The sequence below is a fragment of the Macaca nemestrina genome, chromosome 6 (genome assembly GCF_043159975.1).
Source record: "Macaca nemestrina isolate mMacNem1 chromosome 6, mMacNem.hap1, whole genome shotgun sequence".
Classification (NCBI taxonomy): Eukaryota; Metazoa; Chordata; class Mammalia; order Primates; family Cercopithecidae; genus Macaca; species Macaca nemestrina.
In genome coordinates this window covers 47023792-47049401 of record NC_092130.1, presented here as the reverse complement: position 1 = coordinate 47049401, position 25610 = coordinate 47023792, and the positions used below count along the sequence as shown (strand labels likewise).

The window sequence follows — 25610 nt, the reverse complement described above, 5'->3', positions numbered from 1 at the left end:
GGATTATAAATCATGCTGCTATAAAGACACATGCACACGTATGTTTATTGCGGCACTATTCACAATAGCAAAGACTTGTAATCAACCCAAATGTCCATCAGTGACAGACTGGATTAAGAAAATGTGGCACATATACACCATGGAATACTATGCAGCCATAAAAAAGGATGAGTTTGTGTCCTTTGTAGGGACATGGATGCAGCTGGAAACCATCATTCTCAGCAAACTATCGCAAGAACAGAAAACCAAACACCGCATGTTTTCACTCATAGGTGGGAACTGAACAATGAGATCACTTGGACTCGGGAAGGGGAACATCATACACAAGAGTGAAACTTGATCCATGCAGTGCTGAAGACAGGGACCACTACTTTACTTTCCTCAGGAGTGTGAAGAAACAGGCACGATGAGGTTTAGAGCACACGCTGGTACTGCTCATGGGTTCCTGTGCGATGTGCACTAGAGAAGCTCTATTCCTGATCACACCCACCCTGAATTCCTTTTCCAAGGCTGCCATCTTGGGCTGCCCCACAGGTTCTGGTTCCCCTAGAACCCAACCTGGGCTGCACAGAAGCTGAGTCCACTGGTAGCAAGTCTAGTTAGCAGCTCAGTCCCGAGCCCACTCTATCCATTGGCTCCTCTGAGGTGAGCCATACACAGTGCCCGGCTTTTTGCTAATTTTGAAAAAGGGAGAGACTGTGCAGGCGCTCACTGCAAGGCCTCCTTTCTTTTCTAATTACAGAAATCATGATATACATAGACAGTGTGGCACAGTAGAAGGAACAAAGACAACAAAGAAACAAAGGTTTTAAAAAACCATCGCACTTCCTTTGTTGAGTCAAGAGTGGCTAACAACATGGGCACATGTCAGCTACACGTGCAGAAAGTTTCCTTCAGAACACAAGTGAGAGTGCAGGCACAATCTGCCCAGTTGCCGAACGATAATCACTGCGTGGTTTTTAAAAATCATACATGTAAGAGATGTGGCAGAGCAGACAGAGCAAAGACAACATTTGACATTTCAAATCAGTCTGAATTGCAGCTCTCCTCCTCACTGGTTGAGTGGTGGTGGGCAAGTCATTAAACCTCTGTGAGCCTCAGTTTCCTCACCTGCCAAGTTACGGGTAATAACAGTCCTTACCCTGAAGGACTGCTGTAGAATTAAAGAACAGAAAGTGCACAGAATGCTCAGCCTTGGACCTGGCATGTAACAGGGGCTCTTTGAGTTAGTTGTTACCCTGCCCTCCGTTCTAATCCAATCTCTATTTATTCAAAAAGGGTAAGATGTATAAAATCACAATCATTTGCTGCAAAGTTTGATGATTATAATCACAGCCAGCAGAGTCTCCATGGAGCTATAGCCACAGGAATTGTGGTGGTGCCTTCACTCTGAGTTCTTTCTTTCCCAGCCTTCTAGACAGGCACGCTCAAGTGTGCATCTTGTTTTGTGCCAACTGTTTCTCTAAATTAGTATCTGGGCTTCTGTCGGCATGTTTTACAGAGAGAAACCACATTTCTCAGCAGTGGACTTTGCCTTCCTTTTGTATAGATTCCCTGTTTCTTCGGGTCTTCGTGATACCCACAATTGTTTACCCTGAGAACCACAAAAGTTTTTAATATGGAAAGTTTGCTCCTTTAAAATCACTGAGAGAATGTTTATTGAGACAAGCCTGGCACATAAACAAGATCTTCATGTCACCGAAATTTGGCAGGGGGCAGAGGTGGGGACGCTGGTGAGAAGGAACCCAGGCAGAAGTGGAGAGACAGAAAGGAGTGACCGAGAAATATGGGCGTTTTTCTTCCTGTGTGATGAAGCCCTCACCCTGTGTTTCACGTGGCATTGGCGGGGACTTTCTTCCTTTGTAATGTGCTCACTGGGGCTGTGACATCACATAGCCATGTGGAGACAGCCACTGAAGTTCAAAGACAAGATAAGTGTAAATATGAATCATTTCATTAAAACAACTGGATATACAATACTTGATGTCTGTGGTAACTCTAACTTCTCCTCATTTCCCTTTAGGGGAGTGAGGGTTTTCAGGTACCTGCTGTCTGATCAGTTGCAAGTGCCACGTCTGGTGAAGGAGGAAGGAATGCAGCCATAACATCAGCAAAGCTGCATGAAGTATTTCCCTCTGCTGCTGCCGCTGCCCTGTACCTGGTTATTCACGTCCCACCCACCCAACCTTCCAGGTTCAGGTCAAGCCCCGCTCCCCGACAAATATCCCTCCTAACCATAGGAGTGGTCACTGGCACCCAGTGAAAGAGGATAGGCAGGTGCCAGTACTGGTGCTGTCATTTACAAGTTCAGTAACTGGGAAAGTTATCTGGCCTCTCTTTGCCTCTCAGTAAACACCAACTAGGAAGAAGAGTACATGAGATGTCCATACAGCCCCTGGCAGTGGGCTGGCAGCCTGGCAGATTCTCAGTGAATGAGAATGTGTATTTCCCATGATGCTATCCATCCCACCCTGATGACCATTCCTTCTTCTTTTCTGCAAGGCTGTGTCCCATGGTGGCCCTTTATTGTCTTGGGGGTTGAACTTCTACCTTTCTCTCTTAACAGAGCAGCTCTTCTGCCTTCTTTGCCTTTTCTTGGCAACAGAGTTTGGCTCTCATGCATTTCCCTCTAATTGGTTAATCACATTGTATTGACTGCAACATTAGAACTAATAGTTCAGGCCTTCCCAATCATCCTGATCATGTCACTGGCATACTGACACACGCCCATGAACAAAGGCTTCATCACACAAGGAAGACACACTATGACATGCTGGAGTTTTCTTCTATTTCAGTTGCAGCCCTGCATGCTTTCTGGTGAGCACACTCTAGCTACCGAGATGAAGGCATGGGAGGCTCCACTGTAGGGTCGAGAGCGTCAGTCAGTGGCTGATCCTTCCCATGGTCTCTGGATACACCAGTGAAGACATGAGGTGAAGTCTCCCAGGTCAGCTGGGAACAACCAGGGACACTTGTCTGGGGCTGTGTGAGGTTCGTTCTGGGCTCTGATGGCATATTGCCTTCATGTATGCTTTTTAACATACTGAGTCAAGAATTAAGCGTCATCTGTTGAAATTCCCATAAGTCAGTCAAGAAAATTAAGTGTACTTAACCTCATCATTTACCCTTTGCAATTTTTGGTAACTATAGTTGAAAAACTTATTTAGACACCTTCTCATTTCAAGAGGCCCTGTGCTCACCTAAGCCTTGAGTTCCTCTTTGTCAGATTCTCTGATTTCTCTGTAGAATGTGAACGGCTCATCTTTCACTTTTTTCCCCAGCCAAGAGTACATGGGTGGTGTATTATTTGAACCCTTGCCTAGCAGAAAATACTTTTATTGTTTCCACACATGGATCACCATTTGATAAGTATAGAATTCTTGCATCATGGTCTTACCACCTCAAAACTCTACCAATAATGTTTTTTTCCTTTATATCAGACAGTATCTGAGACTCACCTTTCACACAAATGTAACTGAAGGGGAGAAGCTTCCCCTGGGCAAGCCGGCCAGCTAAAACCACTCGAGAGCCCCCAGTGCAACACCAGGTGGTTTTATTTTGTCTGCTTTGTTTTTCTCTTCCTGGACACTTCAGATCAATTTAATTTTTTTTTCGAAACCTAAAATTTTAGCAATTATATTTTGACTTATTTGATAAATCTTTCAGCATAAGGCACTTTTTTTTTCAGATCTCTCTTTGCTTATTGTGTCCATTTGAATTGCTCTGAGGTCTTTAAGATAACCAATCACTGTTATTTTAAATCTTTTATCTCTGTCTTACATATCTATCATCCTCTCCCACATTATTTTTTAAATCTTCTTCTCATTTTCGATGTATTTGGGCAGCGGTTTTCAAGTTTGTTTTCTGTATTGGAACAACTATGATTTCTGTATTGTTAATCTTTTCTTTTACTGCTTGAAGTAGAAAAGCAACTTCTGCAATTGTATTTCAGGTTCTTTATATTCTTTCCTTACCTCCCCCAGCTTCCATTTTATTTTTGACTGTGGCTCAGCCAATTTACAATCCCATTTTTTATCTCATTTCAGAGTTCATGTTTTCTTGAATTGGAAGAACACGTTGCTGTCTAAAATGTGCTCCTGTTTCTTGTAATAATTTTTCCCCAAAGCATGCTCTTTTGCCGCATCTTAAGTGTGTGCTCTCCTCCTCCTCCGTTGCAGAAGCCAGCTTCACCTTCATTCTTGTTCAGACAGGTCTGTTCAGGCTTCACCTCTGTTTACTCTCACCACCGCCCAGTGAGATTGACCAGACTGGAATTACAGCTAAATCTATGGTCACTGCCATGACATGCTGCACCTGGAGAGGGGTCTTAACTTCCCTGTAACCAGCATTTATGGCTAAACAGTTGAGAGACGCCCTTGAAGATCTGGAGTTTTGCATGTGGGTGGGAAGGAGAACAAGCGAGCTCACTGTCTACGGAATTAGGATGATGTGTCACTGACCCTTTCTGGTCCCATCTCTGCCCCTACCCTGGTGTCCCCTTCCGAAACCTTCTCCTTGGTCTAGGATATTTCTTCTTTTGCAGCTTTATAAAAGACATCTTCCTCACCCCTGCTTTCCTGTCCATCACCCACCTATCCAGAAAGGTTCTACCCTTCAGAACCTCTGATGGCTCTAATCTAGGGTTCCCCAGCTCATCGGACAAGCTTGAATGGGGAAAAGATTAAAATCTCAGAAACGAGGACTCACGCAGACCTGGGTCTGTACAAGCTCCACCTGACTGGATACAAGCAAAGATCTCTGCAAATCCCTATAAAAATACCTTGGATTTATTATGTTTTGATGGAAATACGGATCACTGGATGAGCCACACAGCATCTGAGAAACAGAGACAAAAATGGGGTGGAAGAAGACAGGAGGAGACAGAGATGTACAGGTGTATTGGAGGAAGAGTCAGAGAGCTAGCCAGGCAGAATGAGCGAGGGAGGCAAGGGCTCAAAGAGGCATTTGCTGGCCCACTGTAGACTAGGCCTTTGGGCACACCTTAGCCAACTGAAGGGGGCATGGGGTGCACTGAACACAAGCAGTGGAAGAGAAAGCACAAGTTCCCTAAGGAAGACAAGAAAAGAGAGATGGCTGCTAAGTCCCTGGATGAGCCCTTCTTTCCAGCTACAAAGAGAAATGCATAACTCAGATCACCCTGCTTATAGTAAGTGGATGGAGTTCACTGCATCTGGCTATTTTAATTACCTGCAAGCAAAGTGATTTTGCTACTTTCATTTAGAGGAGCTTTTTGAAAGTAGTTTTCACTCCGATTACTTTCATTAACAAGTGATCAAAATGCATCAAAGCAGAAATGAGCACAAGAAGAAGAAAAGCAGAGGGAAGAACTCTCTAGGAGATGTCCAAACCCAGTAGTCACTGTGAAGCTCTGTCTTCCCTCAGTAGCCTGGAGAATACATGTGTTCTGGATCCGGCCCTCACAAGGCACCCAGGTGCAGGACTGGGCACAAGCTCACCTACAATCAGGAAGCATGGGTGGCTCCCAGAGACCCAGGATGCTGTACAGGGCTGGGCCCCAGCTTTCTGTAGTTCTGTCCCTCAGTTCTCCTGGCCGAGGACTCAACTCTACAGACCTTACATTCAGTTGTTTGGTGGGGCCTTGTTCCTCATGCATCCTCCAATGAGCCTGCACTGCTGGGAAGTGTTTACTCCTGAAGACTCTCTGCTGATGGAGATGAGCCATCATTTACTCTCCCCCGGCTCACTGCCTCTTGACCCCCCTCATTTCTTTCAGTTAATTTGATACAGTGGCAAGTGCTCCTCCCTCTCTTTGGAGAAAAGAAGATGGCCCAAACTGGGTCATTGCTTCCCTGTCCAGAAAAGCAGGCAGAGAGGCTGAGTGCCCATGCCAGGCACAAGGGCTGGGGCGAGGGAGGAAACAGTCCAGCCCCCAGGCCTCTGCTCAATTCCTGTACCCACTGTCCTCCCAGCCACTGGTCCCTTCAATGCCTTATATCAGCAGGCAGCAGAGGAACCTGAAACGGATCCCACATCTAGAAAAAAGCACGAAAGTTCTATCCTCGAGCTTGCTAGTGAGCATAAAACACTTTGAGGCAGGCGCACAGAGTCCACGTATTTGAGTTGTGGCTGGTCTGACAGCTGCTGAGTCTATCACACAGATAATTAGATAAACTGCTTGAGCACAGAGATTCAATACATGGTGTCATTTAGCAGCTGCTACACGGGGGCCTTGATCTTAATTGAAGGCACAATAGGGGAGAACCTTAAAGGAGCACCAAATGAACTTCTTGCTCCAGTAATTAAACATCTGACTCGTGGTGATCATCTGAAACCTCTCGAGTGTTGGGCATAGGGTCCACTCACATGGATCTGAGCACCTGAGCCCCCGGCACCCCTCCTGTCCACACAGGCCCTTCCTCAAACAGCCTCCTGTGGGGAAGTCACTGCCTCCCCTTGTCAAGGCCACTTCTGGGTGGGCCTCATGGAGTAATGAGAAGTAATGAGTAATATAGCCTAGTGGCAAAGAGCTTCGGCTTCCAATGGCCAACAGGGTCCTGTGTGGAGATCAACCACATCAGCCCTCCGACTTCCTTAGTTTCTCTTTGCTACCTCACCCTGGTCCAGCAACTCTGGCCCCTTGTGAGTCCCCAAACCTGCTAGACAAGCTCCCACCTTAGGATCTTTGCAAACTTTGTATTGCCACTGCCTGGGATACTCTTCCCCCAGATAATTCAAGTGCCTCACTACCTAACCCCCCAGCCTCTTGCAGGCCTTTGCCCAAATGTCACTTCTCATATCAGAGGCTCTGGCTAACTGCCCTCCTGGCTTTATTCTACTCCATGGCACTTGTCACCATCACATAGACTTCATCTCTTGTTTACTGTCTGTTTCTCCCACAAGACTGTACCTATCATGCGGACAGGGCTGTTTTTTTCCCTGCTGTGTCCCCACATCACCGAATAGTATCTGACTCATAGTACATGAATGTTGCTGAACAATTGGACAGAAGGGTTCGAGCAGGACAGCACCATGGTCAAACTTCCATCTTGGAAAACTTATTCTAAATGCCATATGGAAAGTGGATTTGAAGAAGCATCTGAGCTGGGGCTCAGAGAATAGCTAGGAGGCCATATAGGTCATCCAGCTAGCAGATGATGGTGGGATGGACCATCCCAGGTGGAATGAGAGGTAGACTGAAACGTGAGGAGAGGTCAGGCAAGAAGATATGGTTGGGTCTTTTCTCATGGGACAGTCTGGGTCTTTGAGGCATAGCTGGAACTGTGAGAAGAGGGCCCCAGGGGACCCTCCTGGAAGCAACTGGTATAGAAGGAGGGGCCTATGGAGAGTCAGAAGGATGGTGGCTGGTCCCCAGAAGACAGTGGAACAGGTTTGCAGGGAGGATGACAGAGCTCACTGCAGGAGGGATGCAGCAAAACCAGGCCTGGAAAGTGCCTTCTTGGCATCTAGAAGGGTAAGGTGATCTTAGCAAACTCAGTGGCAGGGGTAACAGGACAGGAGCTAGGTGCAGACCCTAGACAGCAGAATACAGGGAAGCTGCAGAAGTGGAGACAGCCAGTGCAGAAAATGCTCTGCGGCCTGAGAGGGAAGAGATGAAAGGCTACCTAGGAGGATGCTGGGACAAAATCCTGCGCCTTTGGGCTTTAGGATGAGAGAGATGAGTCCGCCAGCAACCAATGGGAATGAAGAGTGCACAGCAAAGGAGGGGTTGGAGAAAGAAGGACGGGGTGCCAGAAAACAGCCAGAAACAATGTGGGGGACTCGGAGGCTATAGCTTGTTTCCATAAGAGAAATCAATGCACCGCGAGACTTTCTCAGCTCAATAACTTCTTAGCAATTTTTAATTACCAGAATGTAATTAATTCATTCAAAGTGCAGCAGTTCTATAAAGCACACCACACATGCCGAACTGATAATATTCTTGCACATTTGCGAAGTGCTCACACCAAGACATTTCCTTGCATAAAACCTAGAGGAAATATCCAAAGAACACACATGTTTGTTTTAAGTCACTTTTCTTGATCCTGGAAGCAGATACTGTAAATGGGACAACTGAGCTCCCAGGGATGCTGGACTACGGGGCTATGAGTGAATTTTCAGTTCAGTCAAATCCTAGTTGTTTTCACAGACGCTGACAGAATCTGTGGAGTGAGGAGGGGGTATCCAACATGAGAGACAGTCCGTAAAGATTCCCATTTGTGCTTAAGGTCTTGGAGGCATCTCTGGCTAAAGCAGCCCCCAAAGGATAACCCAGAGAGTGGAGATGTGTGGCATTTCTTTTGGCTGTAAATTCCTTGAGGTCAGGCCTGGTGTTCTGATCCCACTGGTATTCTCAGGTCCTGGTACAGCCTTAGCACCCAGTGGGCATTCAACAGATGTCTGTGAAGCTGAGTGTCTTGGCAGAAAATAGCCAAACCTCTTCTGTGGAGCTTAAAGTGAAGGCCAGGAACAGGGCTGGGTACAGAAAGATCCTTTTGCAAAGACGGAAAGAACAACAGTGGCCACTGGACAGAAATGTGGGTAGGCCCAGAGTGGAAGGGCAACTGGAAGAACAGGAAAGGGAGTCTGGAGAGAAAGTGGAGTCCAGCTTCCAGAGCCACACCAGGCTGAAGGTGGGCTTGTCCCCAGAGGCTCTGCCTGCTTTTGACCCCAGGTTCTCCTGGCAGCCTTCTGGGTATCTGTGGGTTTCCTACTCTTTCCTTAGAAAGGAGACAGGGGTCTGGTTTCCTGTTGTCCAGAGGCCCTGTGAGTTTGGGATGATTGAGCCAGTTTTCTCTGGAGAAGCTGTAGCTGGCTTCTTAATGACCTGTAGAGCAGGGAAGCCCTGCCCAGCAGTGGCATGCAAGGCCCTTTCCACTGCCCATGGCTCCTGAGCCTTCCTTCTGCACCACGAGGTCTCCTGGGAGAGAAGCACAAAGCAATTGCATCTGTTGGGAACGTGTCTTGCTGAGACCTAACTAAAAACAGCCCCAAAGCTGTTGGTGCCTTTGAAGGGCCTGTTGCAGCAGCAAAGCCTGGGCCCCGGCTCGGCTCTGCCTGTGTGACTTGGGACAGGTATTAGCTCTCTCTGGGCTTCAGGGTCCCTCTTTGGGAAATGAGAATGTTGCAGTAGCTTACCTGACACCCGGTCAGCTTGAGTTCAGACTACCCTGTTTGGCACACAAGGCCTTTCCCCAGCTTGCTGTGATCCACTTGTCTGCCTTTATCCCCAACTATACTCTCCCCCACACCCAGGATCCCATAATCACTTGCTCTTGCCTGAGACTGGAGGTACCTCATGCTGGTACCCCTCGAAAGCCTTCTCCATCTTCTCAACCTAGCAAACCCTCCCTTGCCCTTCGAGATCCACCTTCAAGGTCTCTTCTCCTCCAGCACCTTCTCTAAACATTCTCATCCTGAGTTGGATGAATTTTTACCCCAGGCTCCACTGGCATTTCCTGAGAGCCCGGAGGTACATTCTAGGGGCTTTGTCCGGACTGGGGATCAGAGACACCTGATTCTCCCCTTGCTTTTCTACTAACCTGCTACATGAACTTCAGTGGCTCCTTACATGTCTTTTCAAAAAGCAAGACAGTTGGAGAAAGTGATCATTAAATTTGACCAACTGGAGGTCAAATTCTAGGCATTCATTAAATAAACATGAAGGGCCAATGTTGTTCTCTCCCCTCATTCACAGGAGGACCCACCACCCCGACCTCCTTGCTCATTACAGAGTTGTCACATAAACGGGCAAGTGTCTTATAGCCTGTTGCATCTGCTCCTTAAACAAGCCGTGGTGTTACAACGGCATCACCATCATCCCTTGTGCTGTTGATACTGCTTAGAGAAGAAAGCTCACTGCACGCCAGGTGCTGCTCCTGTCATACAACACTCTACGAGGTAAGTGCTGTTATTACTCCCATTTTACAGATGAGAAAAATGAGGCACAGAAAGCTCACGTGCCTTGTCCAAAGCAGCACCGTCGAGCACGTGCCACATTGTCCCATCAGCCTGGGGCTCCCTGATGCTTCCTCAGGCCCCAGCACCTCTTGCTGTAGGGACTGCTCCAGCAGAGTTACACCAAATCCCCTATCAATGCCTTACAGCATCACAGCCCTGCAGCAGGATTGCACACATCCCAGGAAGTGAGTCCCCTGCTGAGAGCTGGACTGGGCTGACAAAGCTGGGGATGTGAGCAGCTTTCCCTGGCAGGACAGGAAAGACTTGTGGAAGTATAGAAATGCCCCTGGAGGTGTGGGGCCCAACTTAAATTCTTAAAGTAACAAGACTCAAAGTAACAACAGCAACAAAATAAGAAGAAGAAAAATAAAAGGCTCTTAGGCAGCAAGCTCTATTTGCTCTGCTAACTTCCAACAAAATACTGAGTTTTTATACCTGTTTAGTAACAAGTAAGAAAAAGAGATTTCTTAGTGAGCCTGTAGTATGCTTAACTTGTTTCCAAACATGGAAATGACTTCCTGTCTTTCATCAGCTTGTGAACTCTCCTCTGAAGCACCAAAACTACCTGCAACCACCATCAGGCTGAGGAAGCTGAAGGGCCCCCTTAAAACAGAACCTCCAACAGTCCCCTATCTTCCATAATTTCATGGTTTGTTTGGAAAACTGCCCAACTATGACATTGTGTCATCTGGTATAATACAGCCCTGGCTTGGTGAGTGATTGCTGAAAGGGAAGCTCATCTTCTTGAACAGCGTAGGAGATAAAGCGTGAATTCAAAACCAAGAAAAATGAGTTTAAAAGTGCCAACTAATACACAAATAGGAATGCGATGTCACAAGATAACTTTGAAAACACAAACTCTGTAAGAAGTTAAACAGTGAAATCCATCCAATATCTTGGCATTCTCTTGGTAGGATTTGGTGTTGAGGAAAAATGTGACTCTAATTTTGCCACAAGAAGAGATACATCTTTCCCACAACCCCTTTTGCCCCTCACTTTCAGTGAGATCCTGCTTGTGACTCAAGAGATCTGGGATCAAAGCTGTAAACTCTAGCTGCAGCAATCCTTTTGAGTCTGGTTGATTTCCTGTACAAGCTAATGATCCCTAAATGATATATTTCATTTTACATTCACAAGGAATCCCATTGCCATAGCAACTGGAATGTGATACCAGAAGTTTTCTTATAAATGGGATTTACAATGCTGCCTCTTATCCCTTGCTGGGTGATGAAGGCTATGTGTCCCCCACCACTCCTCAGGAGAACCCCTTCCCCAACAGGAAATCAGGAGCTCTGGCCACAGACAGGGAGCTCCGAACTGCAGTGACTTAGCCCAGCAAAGCCCATCACCTCTCTTCTCTTGCTCCACACATTCCAGCTGCACAACGAATTGTCCTAATATTGACTTCTGGGGGCAGATAAAGTCCCAGAGAATGAAGTCACAACTTCTTCTTGTAAAGTCTGATAGAAATAGAGAATGAAAGATGGATGATTTTAGAATTTTTGCTTGCATGAAAAACAAGGGTTTTTTTTTGTTGTTGTTTCCTGTATTAACTACTCCCTGGAAATTTAGGACAAATGACAAACTGTCATCCATGGACCTCAAGCTGTTGTTAAATATTCTGCCATTGTAGGATGGGGACTGTAAGAACTTGTTTATATTCTCCTTTGTTCCAGGACCCCCCGTCCCCACAAAAGCTCCCATCTGTTTCCTTCTATTCCCCGCTGGAGCCATGGTTCCGGTCAAAGTGAAGTGCTCACATCACGGAACTCACCTCGGGGCTGGCCTGCTTTCCCTTCATCAGGCTCCTGCGAATGAGCGCCCAGGTCTTTCCTGTTTGTTGGGCACTCCCTATGGAAATGACCAAGGAGGAGAAGCAGCCCAGCTCTCCTGCCCTCCCATCAGGACTACAGCTGACCCTGAGGGTGAGGCACTGAAGGCTTTCAGTGGAATCCAGACCCAAGAGGCCACCTGCAGAAAGATAACCCCAGCTCTAGGTGGACACTGCTGGGACAGGCCCAAGCAATGTGTGTCTGCCTGACACTCATGTCTTCCTCACCCACTCTTCACGTACCTTTAAACAATCGGGGCCCAGAAATCTCTCCCCACACCTCCCAGGCAGAGCCCTTGTTCCTGTCTCTGCCTTCTTCAGAATTTGTGCATCTGTCTACTCTCAGCGTGTGGCCATGTTGAATTAAAATAAATAATGACGGCAGGTCTCATGAACACTAGATCCATGCAATGCATCACGCCGTGTGCTAAGCGGTGTTTGTGCAGCCCCTCTTTTACTTCTCTCCAGGGCTGCAGCAGGTGGGTACAGCTGTTAGTCCCATTTTACACCCGAGGAAAAAGCCCAGAGAAGCAGAGTGATGCACCCTAGGCCACACAGCTGGGAAGTACTGTGTCTGGAACTGATGGGTTCTTGGTCTCGCTGACCTCAAGAACGAAGCCGCAGACCCTCGTGGTGTTATAGCTCTTAAAGATGGTGCATCTGGAGTTTGTTCCTTCAGATGTTCAGATGTGCCCGCAGTTTCTTCCTTCTGGTGAGTTCGTAGTCTCGCTGACTTCAGGAGTGAAGCTGCAGACCTTCACCGTGACTATTACAGCTTCTGAAGGCGGGGCATCTGGAGTGGTTTGTTCTTCCCAGTGGCTTTGTGGCCTCGCTGGCTTCAGCAGTGAAGCTACAGACTTCCGTGGTGAGTATCACAGCTCTTAAATGTATCATTGTCCCAAAGAGTGAACAACAGCAATATTTATTGTAAAGAGGAAAGAACAAAGCTACCACACCCTGCAAGGCAACCCAGCCAACTGCTATTGTCTGGCTGCGGCAGCCTGCTTTTATTCCCTTATATGACCCCACCCACATCCTGCTGATTGGTCCATTTTATAGAGAGCTGATTGGTCTATTTTACAGAGAACTGATTGGACCGTTTTGACAGGGTGCTGATTGGTGCATTTACAATCCCTGAGCTAGACACAGAGTGCTGATTGGTGCGTTTACAATCCTTTAGCTAGACACAGTGCTAAACAGAAAAGTTCTCCAAGTCCCCACTAGGTTAGCTAGATACGGAGTACTGATTAGTGTATTTACAAACCTTGAGCTACACACAGGGTGCTGATTGGCGTATTTACAATCTCTTAGCTAGACATAAAGTTTCTCCAAGTCCCCGCTATGTTAGCTAGATACAGAGTACTGATTGGTTTATTTACAAACCTTGAGCTAGACACAGGGTGCTGATTGGTGTATTTACAATCCCTTATCTAGAGAGAAAAGTTCTCCAAGTCCCCACTAGACTCAGGAGCCCAGCTGGCTTCACCCAGTGGATCCTGCACAGGGGCTGCAGGCTGAGCTGCCTGCCAGTCCCCTGCCCTGTGCCCTCACTCCTCAGCCCTTGGGCGGTGGATGGGACAGGGCACTGCGGCACAAGGGGCAGCGCTGCTTGGGGAGGCTCGGGGGCGCAGGAGCCCATGGCGTGGGGGAGGCTCCGGCAAGGCGGGCTGCAGGTCCCAAGCCCTGCCCTGCGGGGCGGCAGCTAAGGCCCGGTGAGAATTCGAGCACAGCGCCAGCAGGCTGGCACAGTTGGGAGACCCTGCCGCACCCTCTGCAGCTGCTGGCCTAGGTGCTAAGCTCCTCACTGCCTGGGGCTGGTGGCATCCGCTCCCCGCTCCGAGTGTGGGGCCCGCCGAGCCCACGCTCACCTGGAACTCACTCTGGCCCGCCCGCGAGCACGGCTCGCAGCCTGGGTTCCCGCCTGCGCCTCTCCCTCCACACCTACCTGCAAGCAGAGGGAGCCGGCTCTGGCCTCAGCCAGCCCAGAGAGGGGCTCCCACAGTGCCGTGGTGGGCTGAAAGGCTCCTCAAGTGCTGCCAGAGTGGACGCTGAGGTGGAGGAGGTGCCCAGAGTGAGGGCTGCTAGCATGTTGTCACCTCTCAGTACCAGAGCTGGGATGCCACCCTTGGTCTTTCTGGGAGCTCACAGGCACCACTCTCCACCAAAAAGGGGTCCTTAAGAGAGGAGTTCTGCTATACCAAGTGGGGGGCAACTCACAATCTGTGAAAACCTCAATGAGTCAGAAGGATTCAGTGGATAAATTCAATCAACATGAAGCAGAACTGAGCCCTGATCTGCTCAAGGCTGCCTGCCCCCCCCCCACCCACTCCACGCCAGCTTGTTCCCATCCCTCCTCACCTCGGTGGGTTTTGTGGTGGCTGGTTTTTCCCTCCCATGAAATGAGAAATGTTGTTTGAATAACCGATGGTGAGGGAGGCTGTGCACACTCTGATGCAGAAATAGAAACCTTTAGGAAGATGCAATTTAGAGGATATTGGAAACCAGAGAATGGAACATCAGTCTATAAAACTCAACACGGCCAATAAAGCTGGAGCAACTGGTCAAGTGTTTTAGTGTGCACAGTTGCAGAGGAATTGGTAGCACGTGGCCGGGCAGCGCTTCCAGACTGGGGACGTTTTTCCTAGGCTCATTTTGGCCTCATTTCCATAATGTGTCTCATTATCTCTGAAGCACCTCGGTATTAGGATTATAAGCACAGCCGTGAAAGTGTCCAAGACTATTGTCATCACCAGGTAAAGGCACCTTTCCCAAGCCCTGCCCTGCCTAGCACTCCATGCTGCCACGACTGCTAAGTGGAGTGGCCCATTAGGTGGGTGCAGGTGACACAGGTAGATGTAACAGAGGCAAACACACCTTTGCTCCACCACCTCAGCCGTGAATCCGCCTCCACACACACGTGTCATGCATCACACCATCCTCAGCGGGGGTCTGTGAGGGTGAGGCAGGAGCTCTGCCCCTTCCCACTTGGTGCCCAGGCCTCTACAGCCTGAACTGCTCTCAAGCCTTTGTCTCCCAGTGTTGCAGGCACTTGGCAAGTCTCTAGTCCAAGCATCCTTCTCTCCTCCCTGCACAACCTAAAGCACTTTCCTGACCTCATGCAACTCCAGGTGGGCTCTCCTAGCTCAGGCTGTGTGGGCCTGTTTCCATCTGCCTGCAAGCTGCTTCTGTCTTCTACACATTTCCTAATTCATGTATACCCATTTTGTACACAAATATTTGTACACAATAAATACTTCTACAGGCCATGGCATGTACTATTTACCAGGGCCACATCAATCAACACAGGATGTGCATTCTGACTCTTGTATCTTCAAGCATCTGGGAGCCATTGAGCATTTTCTTGGCGCAAGGCACTGTGCTAGGTGCTGCAAATACATAAACGCATAAAACAGCCATAGCCGCTGCCCTGATGGCTCTTACCGTCTAGTGGGAGCTGGTACTTGCCTTCTCTTCTGACTCAATCTCAGCCCAAAGCATGAATCCTTTGGCCCCAGCTCCATTGACATATTCTGATGTCCACCCAGAGGCTTCCTTGTCTTGCTCAGAGGTATTTTGGACAGGTAAGACATGGGATGCCTTCCCAATGACAACTACTCCAGGCCAGATTTTGTGTTCTTGCCATGCTGGGAGCCATTGTGCTGGTGTCTGCCTGACCACATTCTATGCACAGCACAGCCTCCTGACTCATGGGACTCTGTGCAGAAGGGTAAACATGGTCCTTGTCACAACCTTGCAAAGGCCCATCCTGTATGGAGAACTGGGTAGTGCCCTGTTGTCTCATTACTAGTGAACCTGTACCAGCCAGGGTTTAATTTGACCTGCCTGGATTCTGCTCCCCAAGAAGCTTCCTCTAAGGGCAGGGGTCTCTGGAGGTGGCACACAGGTAGAGTATGCATCACCAAAATGCCACTGCTGCCATTTTGTTACACACCAGTCTTTGTCTTTATTTCCTACAGATATGTAACTTGTAGACTCAGCACCCAGGTCACTTGTCAAAAAGGCATTAGAAGATCCATCACAAAACTCAAAACCACAGGGCAAGGGCCCTGTTCCTACCTTTGAGGAAACAGTCCTTGCTGTGGATGACAGTGATCTTCTTTCCCAGGAGGCAAGCGGCACGGTGGAGCTTACAGTGGTTTTCATAAAACCTCCCGTCAGAGCCGCACACAGGCATGTAGCTGGGCCTGCATGCCTCCAGGCACTGGCATTCAGGCTCCCCTGTCTTCCTGCTGAGCACGCACCGGCTCCCTCGGCTGCAGAACTTCTTCCCGCAGGAGGCTAGTAGCTCACTGTGGCTGGAAAGCCCTGCCGGACACACAAACACAGAGGGTCAGCTACAAACACTCAGGGGGTCTGGGGTCAAGGGCCTCTTTTGTAGCTCACAAGCACAGACTCCATTTGCCTGTGAAGCCAAGCTACTCAAGGTGGGGCCTGGGGACCTGGGGTCTCCTAGGGAGTCCCTGTCCCTCCATGAGGTGGCCATTGGTGCCAAGAAGGGTGTCCTGCCTTGCAGAGCTCAGGTTTCATGGCTGACTCCCTCTCAACATCTGAAACACAACACCTGCCCATCCTAGGACCCAGCTGGGGGCTTTTGATCAACTCTGCCATTTGGTTCTTTCTTAGACTTACTTGAAGTCTTGGTTCTTTCTTAGACTTACTTTTCCTGCTTCCAGTTGAAAAATGAAAACACTCAGCCATTCTGTGCTCACAAAGAAGCACCTTACACCGAAGGACAAAGCCTGCTACCACTGCTCCCAGGCTCACAGTCAGCCTCCCGGACTAGAGACCTATTAAAATCAATGACTCTTTAAAAAGCCATCCCCCCACCCACCCCCTGCCTGCAACACCTTTTCCTTCCTTCCTTCTTTTCCTTTACTATATCATGACTTTGGACCAGGCTGTGTACTAGGCACCTTAGGGGTCTCAAAGATGAACAAGCCATGCCTTTTCCTCTTTCTGACTTTGTCATTCTGTAAGGTGGTGACAAGTATGCAGATCAGGCAAAGGGCATGGGAGCCAGGGAGCTAAGTTTGGGAGAAGTAACTGGGAGTGGTAGAGATGATGGAGGGGGTGATGTGCCAGTGGGCCCTGCAAAGGAGAGAAGAGTTTTCCCAGAAACACAGCAGGATTGAGCCAAGACTCCCCCAGCTGCCCTGTGGGTGGCATTCGCAGGTCTCAGAAGACTAAATGTGAGTAGGAGTTTTGTACAGCGGTGGGGTTGGGGGGCAAGGTGTGATTTCTGGGAGACTTGGAGAGCCAAGCAGAGAAATTTAGGTACTCTATTGTAGGCACTGGGGAGCCATTGCAGGGAGGAAGCATGGCATAAGAAGAAAGTCATGCTCCAAGTGTTCAGGAAGCGGGTGGGGATAGCTGAGGTAGGGAGACCAGTGACTGGCCATTTCCTTGGAGGAGAATGTGGTTCTCCAAGACACACGTCATCAGGGGAGACACCAGCAGCCTTTCCCCACCGCCCAGTCCTTTCTAGCACAATGTTGCAGTTATGGGCAAGAAGGCTGAGCCCCTGGAAATGGCAGCTGCCACATTGCTTGAGTGTCCCCTGCACCCTACAACACCCACAGTGAACTCAGGCAGCAGCACCCAGAGCTCACACACCAAAGAGGTCAGGGCAGCTGGAAAGGGCACGTTTAAGTAAAAGGCAAAACAGGCATCCATCACCAACATCACACTGCATTGTGGGAGTCTGGAAATGAGATAATCGGCACATGTCACTGAAGGTACAGATGGAAAGTTGGGAATTACACAGGGATACCAAAAGACAACTGAAATGTGAATACAGACTTTTATGGCCTCAGAAGACTTTGCTTTAACTGTTAATTAAATCTCCATCAAAATACTCAGCAAGACAGAATGGTCCTAGTAATCATGAGCAAACTTTCAGCCCTAGCTCCTACCCATAGGATTAAAATGTCTAAGCAAAGAAGAAAGAAAAGAAAAGAGAAGAGAAGAGAAGAGAAGAGAAGAAGGAGGGAGGGAAGGAAGGAAGGAAAAGAAAAGAAAGAAAAGAAAGAGAAGAAGAAAAGAAAGAAAAGGAAAGAAAGAAAGATCTCCTTTTTCTTGTTTTTGGTTAAGTCTGCTTTTCATCATTATAGATTTAAAGGGAAAAAATCAGTTATTGGCAGATTAACTGCTTGATTCAATAATTCATTTAAATTCCTCCAACCCTGGCAAGCTAAGAAGTATTGACTTTTTCTTGAATCATAATAAACTAGAAGGTCAAATATCTCTGAGCAGTGTAAAAGTGCAGATCCTAAGCGGGCGGGAATCTCTTTTATCCACTTTGCTAATTGTCTGCATGTCACCATGAAGGCCCAGTGGCATTCAGCAGCCCCTCTGCACGCCTTCCTGTCAAGGTTGACGGTGGTGGGGAGGGAAGGAGGCAGAAGGCAGGCAGGCGCCTGGCAGGGAGGCTCTGGGCTGGAGGCCCCCCACTCACGGTGTTTATGGCTGCTTTGCCACAGAGCATGTTTGATTAGCGTGATTCTCCTGGGTTATTGGAAAATGGGTTACCCTAGAAAGTGCTGGCGGCTACTAGAACAAACTAACAGCTCCAAAAATATCAGGCTTTGTTTCTCTCCCAAGACAGGGCCAGGACGCAGAGCACTACCATCAGATCACTGTTTTAATAACCTTCCCATGCAGATAGGATGCAACCCACTAATTGCCCATTTTGAAGAAACAAGAGGCAAAGTCTCTGCACCCTGGGCTCTGAGCCTGCTTCAGGGTGTGTGCCCTGGCCCCCATTGCTCTCTCCCTCTGGTTAAACCAGTTCCAAGTCACCCTTGTAGGCATTTCCTCTATGAAGTGCTTGCTACCAGCCCAAGTCCAAGTGTCCCTCTCTGAAGCCTCCTACCCCAAAGTGCCTGCCCTGCCCTGGCCTCAGGAGGCCCCAGAAGTGCTGGGCCTTTCTCTTCGTGTGGCCCCAGTATACTCAGGTTTTAAGAAATGCAGAAATGTTCAGAACTGATCTCCTGAAGGCTAATTCAGTGCAGGTAAGAAGCCGGCTAGGGGTCAGATGGGGAGGCTGGTGAAGCCTCACATGCGTTGGCCCAGTGGGGGTACATTTTCCCTTGCCTTCTCCAAAGCAGGCAGGAGGGAAGTGGAAGGGTAGATGTATGAGGGGAAGATGGATGTCTGTAGAGATGGGCTTTCTGGAGTAAAGAGAACTGGAATCCTGGAGAAGCAGAGCTGGAAGGGGCTTCAGAGGCCACCTCCTCCAGCCCAGGCAGGCAAACCAAAGCCAGTTCATGGGGGGCTGGGGGAGAAGCTACTTTCCCCGACCCCTCCTTTGAAAGCGGTGTGTCCAGATGGTAGTGAGCACCTCTGAGGCCCAGCATCACACAGGGCAGCAGGCGTCCACGTTTGCTTAGCTTGCTGGGGAGGCTCCCATGGCCTTCCCTGCAGGCTGCACTCCGAGGGTCAGTGTTAAGGAAACACTGGTGCCAACCTGTGGCTATTGAAGTTGTCAAGAACACTCATGTTCTCCCTGACATGGAAATTGACTGTCGGCAAATATTTGATTCCTGATTACTTGCAATTAAGACAAAAGTAGCATGAAGGCCCTGCATATGCCCTTCACAAAGGCCCCACAGAGCGTTGAGAATACCTTGGGTTGGGGAAGGCCCAGAATCTGATCCACAGCCCCAGACATGCTGACCTAGGGGTGGGCTCCTCATTAAACAAGCCCCTTGTTACCACTTCCTCCTTGTCATTAAAACAATGAATTCCCCACTCCTACTACGATGACGATAAAACAGTAATGGGAAAGGTAACCAAGTGAGACTACCAGCAACTGCCTATAGTATTTATGAGGACAACCACAATGCATGAAAAGTACAATGTGCTTAATTTATAGTCATCAAGAAAGCCATTTACTCAGGTTAAAAACTGATCATCTTGCCAAATAAGCTGCTTTTCAACACAAATTAAATTTACTGAACATGGTCAGAAATGGGAACTGTTACATTAACATTATGGCGGCAGGAGAAACAAGTCTATTGGTACCAGTTGGTGCTAAAGACTCCCGCTGTAATCTGATTAAGGATTCTCAATAAGAATGCCACAGACCCAGGACTGCCATGAACTGGGAGCATGGATAGGTACAGGTGGTGTAGTTGAGTGGTTGTGGAAGGCAAGCCTGTCTGGCGCCGGTGGAGGGCATAAAAGGAGGCTGAGTTCTGAGATGGGCCCCAGAGAGAGCGGGTCTACATCCACCTGGAGCAGGAAGCCCCTCCGTTGTTTCACCACAGCCAGCCACAACCAAGAGCACAGAAAGTTGGGTAATTTTGCTTCCAAACTCTGACTCAGCCTCTGTAACTGCTTCCTGGGCCCAGAGAAAACTCACGAGTGCTCCCTTCTCAGGGATAGTGCCCCGAGTGGCAATGAGGGAAAAGCCACGAGCTCTTCCACTCTTGGATGCCAACGGCCTGCTGCCACATTCTTCCCAACGCAGCTTTTCTGTGTCTGAGACCTCATCTCCAGCTTGACTACTGATGAGAGCCCATCTCTCCTGACAAGGCCTTGGGAGCTCCCTGCTCCCATCTCAGCCAGAGGTTCTGCCTAGGCCTCCTCCTGAAGGCTGTCAGTGCCCCCAGTACACGACCTAGCACTCAATTCCCAACTCACTATGAGGCCTCAATGAGGTGATGGCTTGGCTCCGAGGAGGCCACTCACTGGAAAGCCCAAAACTGACTGAGAAGAGCAGGGTGTGAAGGCAGAAGACCAGAGGCAGTGTGTGCAGCACCAAGAACCTCAAGAACCTCATCTGCCACCTGCCATGAACCCCAGCCCAGCACAGCAGCTGTCTCCAGCTTCTGCAGCAGAGGTACTTGTCCAGCCAAGTGCCTGTCATGGGCAGATACAGCCTTTTATACATGGCCTTATATACTTTATCCTCCAGGTCTTGACATACCAACACACAGGGGAGCGGCAGCCCTCACCTGGGGTCATGGTTGGGTTTCTTAATGACCCAGAGCTGAGGCTTTGCCTATGGAAGAGCCACGTGCATGTAGCCATGTGCAGATATGTGGGGTGCGCCTCCAGGGATTGGAGGCAACAGTCCCAGTATTCTTCCCTGCTTTAAGATAACTTATACTTTCACACGTGGCAAGGTGATCCAGGGACAGAGAGTGCCTATCAGTGTTGACTCTCTCATTGCAGAAACCACCCAAGTGCCTGGTATGCGGCTAGAGAATTCAGGATTGTGTGAGAACCAGGCAGAGGCCCCACGCTCCAGTCCCATGCCATGTCCACCCTAAGACAGGGTGGGTGGTAACAACGGGGCACTTCTGGAGTGCCTGCTTGCCAGCTTGCCATCTGTCTATTCATCCAACAAATATTTACTGAGCACTCACTATGTGCCAGTCCCGATTCCAGGTGCTGGGGATTCAGACAGAATAGGCTCCTATCCTCAGGGCACTACCATGACAGTGTAGGAAGACACACAAGAGGGTGAACTGGCAAACAAGAAACAAGACAAGCATAGATGGTGTTAAATGAGAGGAAGGAAATAACCAGGGTGCTGCAGCGGGCACACTTTACTCTGGTGGTCAGGGAAGCCTCTTTCAGGAGGTGAGATTAGACCTGAGACCTGATGGTGAAGATGGCAGAGACCTGGGGGAAGGAGAGAGTGGAGTACCCTCGGGTGCCCTGGAACCTGGCATACAGGGCGAGGAGGCCTGGTGTAAGAAGAGGCCTGACTCCTGAAGCCCTGCCCCAAGGTAAACATCACCAGGCAGACTCAGTCTGCAGGGAGCTGTGAGGCAGATGCAAAGTTTCACCCTGCCCAACTGTCCTACCTGGAAAGTAGGGTGAGGCCCCGCCACCCCACCACTCAGTCCCCCCAGCTGAAAGAGGTCTAGCCTCCTCTTAGGGGCCAGAAAACTCTCGGCACCCCTCAGGGCTGCTGGTGGGAAGAGAGCAGCCCTCTCTGAGCTCTGACCACAGGCCACCTTGGTGAGGGCCTCCATACTCCTAGATGCCCTGGGTGCTGGGGCTGCGTCAGGTCCACCTCCAGCCTGTAACGCCTCATTTATACTCAAGGGTTGGGAAGAGAATCTGTGATTCCTCCCAAGGACATATGTGTGTTAACACCCAGCCAGAGAAGGTCATGTGTAAAGTGACTATTATTTACTGAGGCATGCCCGCCAGGCACCATGCTAAACTCTGAGAATCTATGTGTTCGTCTGATGCTCCTTTAATCCTCCTCAAAGCTCTATTAAGTAGACACACAGGCCCTAGTCGGCACATATTTGTGGCATGAATATATGCCCATTTTACAGATTAGGAAACATGAGTCAAGTGACTTGCCTATGGTTAGACAGCAAGTAGGTGGTAGAGCCTAACTTTGCATCAGTCTCACTCCAAATCCCTCGAACTTGGGATAATCTGCTCAGCTGGCAATATGGTCCCTGCTTCAAGGAACTCATGCCAGGAGGATCTAGATGTCCATAGTGTGAGCTTCTCCAGCGTCAGGATACATCCACACATCAGCAACCCCGGCTGCAGGATGGCTGCTGCTCATCCACCTCATGGACACATAGCTTAGAGGCCCAGGTAGCAACTTCTATAAAGGCTAGAGGTTTACAGGGCCGCAGAAGGAAGCCCTGCTTGGATCTGTGAACATCACAAGCCCAAACCCACTCCTTGTCACGCATGGACACCTGGCCATTAAGCCCCTTGCCCACTATGATGTTTCCAGCTTCATCACCTCCCTGTCTCCACTCCTGCTATTTTGCCTGAAACTGGACAGGTGACTGCTGGGCAGATGTGATGTACGCTCAGTGACCACAGGTGATTTCAAACTCAACCAGTGAGCACAGCCTGTATGCTGAGGTTCTTGTGCACTTGATGAAAGCAGTTTGACCAGCTCTGAAAGACTTGACCACATTTTCCAATCCCAAAGCTCAACAGAAACACATGGTTGCCCATTGCTGGAAGGTAATGCAACCTGTCATGCATAATGTTTACAGATCCTAACCTGAGGTCTGATAAATTGACTTCAAAGTCAGAAATGCCTGGAACAAGAAGAGAGAAGGAACACCTTTCATCTGTCAGTAGGCCTCTCAATTGTGCCAAAAGAGTTTCTATCTAACCAATTTGTATCAAACCAAAGCACAAATAGGTTTCTACATATTGTCCAATGCCCCAGGGCACGGCTTTTGGAGGTGGTTATTTTTGGTCACAGTTGAAGATCAAACACCAAACACAAGTGCCAAAGCATACTTTTCAAAAACTTAAAAATGTGACTGTCATGAGAATCTAAAATGAGCATGTGTTAAAGCTGTGTTTGCCTTCTTAATGAGAGAGCCCACAGTGCAGATGCTGGTTCACAGGAGGACTGGAGGAACCACATGGGCACCGGAGAAAGAAGGCTGGGATGAGATGCCTAGGCTAGGCACACAGTAGGTGAGTGACCTGCCTGGTAAGAAAACCACAACGTTTCGGGTTCTCTTTTCCACCAAAAAGAATCATGTGCATTTTTACTGGGAACAAATGTGAAAGTTAACATGTCACTGCAGTCTGGGCCTTTAATCAGTGGTAAATTGTGAGTTGAACAAAGACATAACCCTCTAGCCTGGATCAGCAAATAATCCTTGGGCAGATCTAGTAAACAAGGTCCCAGAGGGAGGACTTGCCACCCTCTCTTTGCCTTATTCCCAAGTTTTGGATAATTTTCTCAATACCACCAAAATCCCTACACTAACCAACATCACCTGAGGGAGCTGCCAAGGACTCTCATCTCTTTCTTCTGCCTGGGGCATCTTCCTTCAGAGCCCCCAGCCTCACAAAAAGACCCCAGAAAGGGAGGAACGTGAGGCTCCAAGTCACTTAGCGGAGACTTACTGAGACAGAGAGAACTTTCTCCTGGGAAAGGCCCCTGGTAGAGCAGAGGGAGAAGGCGCTGGAGCCAGAGGCCATGTTGCTGCGGTGGGAGCTGACAGAGCTGACAGGCAGCTCCTCTTCACTGGGGCGGGGGTGGGGCAGGGGCAGGGGCGGGGGTGGGGCAGGGGCAGGGGTGGTGGGGGGAGGGGGGGTTGGCGGAGTGCTGCAACAGAACTTCCTACAGCGCTTGTGTTAATCCCACTCGGTCTCAAGTAACACAGTAACACAGTAAAACCTTGGCCTCCACCCAGTCCTGTGCTCCTTCACAGTTGATAGCTGCGTAAGCCCAGACAAGGTTCCACCATCTTTTCCCTATTTAAAAGTGAGGATAACAATGGTCTGCCCCTTACAGGATTGCTTTGAGGATTACATGAGATAATTCATGTAGAGAGCTTGGCGCTTAGTAAGTGCTCAATTCGGACACTCTGAATTGGTGAAAGGTTGAATAAATAGGACTGGAAAAGAAGTAGCCATTTGGTTTTACTGATTCAAGTGCATGCAAATGTGGGGTAGTTGCTGTCTTCGGGAGGCCAGCCTTAATGGAAAGGTGAACATATTTATGTTGAAAGTATTGAATGGTTTTTAAAAAGGCAGATGCAAAATAGCACGCTTCAAAATACACCAAGGAAATGCTTCCCTTACCATTTCCCTTGCGCCAGGGCTTCCAAGGTGGGGGAGTCTGAAATTATACATTCTCAGGGCAAAGTGACTGGAACTAACTCACAGCACAAACTGCAGGCTCCACTCAACACCTAAGGGCAGTGTCAGGTAGTCACCAGGGCCGCTGGCCTGCCGGAGGAACCCTGGAGTTCAGTTTCAAAGGCATCCCCTGACCTGGGCCCAATGCCAGCATATCTTGCAAACCTCTCAGGCTTACCTGCTACAGATAGGTCCTATGGTTTCCCTCCTTCTGGGAGCCCTTTGCACTGTGTGTCATCTTCCCAGCTACTGTGTGTGACAACAGTGAAACTACCTGACTCACCATTTCCAGAGATTTCCCCCCAGCCTTCCCAGGCCTCTTCCACCTAAAGGATGCTGCCAGGCTGCTGGCCTGAGGACCCCACTCCTGTGGTTCCTTAGGCAGAACAGCAGGCCCTGAGGCAGGGCCCCAGCAGCACCTTCACAGCTGCTCAGAACTCCAGGCTGGGCGTCAGGCAGCGTCTGTGGTTTCAGGGCTGGAATCAGGCTCCACTTCAGAGCTTAGCACCGGGCCTGGCACAGAACGGGCTGGGTGGAAGACTGAATGTGATGAAGACACTGCAGAGACCAAGATTGGCTGGATAGAGAGCTGAATCATCAATCAATGGTTTTACAGAAACAGAGACCCAAGATTGGCTGGATAGAGAGCTGAGTAATCAATCAATGGTTCTACAGAAACAGACATGGTCACAGATTGAGTGGAAAGAGTGGAGATTGTAGAAAGCCCTTGGTGGGAGAACAGCGACCTGGGATCTACAAGGTGTGGTGAGCCTCAGTTTCCTCATGGGTACGTGAGAGGGCTGCATAGCGATCCCTGAGATCGAAAAAAATCACCCCACATCTATGAATTGAGGATGTACATCAGAGCCTGTGTTTTAACTTGGATGTCTTTTGGCGATAATAAAACTCCACAAACCTTTTTCTTTTCCCTCTATTTGTCTTATCAAGTTATCTCAACCGGCTTTTAAAGGGTTATTTTGGAGACCTTCTTGGGAAGAAAAGCTGCATAAAAATGTCAAGTACAATAGGATTTCTGCCCTTGGGAGAGTTTCTTTTACAAAACGGCTTTGTTTTAGAACACTTCCTCCAAATATATTCCTACCCCCGAGTTCCTTTTCTTTGCCTAAAGCCTCTTCAGCTTGCATCTGTCTTATTCCCTGTCACCAGCCCTCATTTTTCCTTCAGGTACTTAGCTCCTTTGTCACTTTCTCCAGCTCCT

General features: G+C 49.0%; 1 protein-coding gene across 6 annotated transcripts in view; it reads right to left on the bottom strand.

Annotated features, from left to right (window-relative positions):
• LOC105467155 (follistatin like 4) overlaps nucleotides 1-25610 on the bottom strand; it is a 555957-nt gene that overhangs the window by 191203 nt on the left and 339144 nt on the right. For all 6 annotated transcript variants that reach the window (XM_071098467.1, XM_011716594.2, XM_071098468.1 and 3 more), the window contains one exon: nucleotides 15848-16096. In XM_071098467.1, the coding sequence (XP_070954568.1) occupies nucleotides 15848-16096 (249 nt within the window). The remainder of the gene's footprint in view (nucleotides 1-15847; nucleotides 16097-25610) is intronic.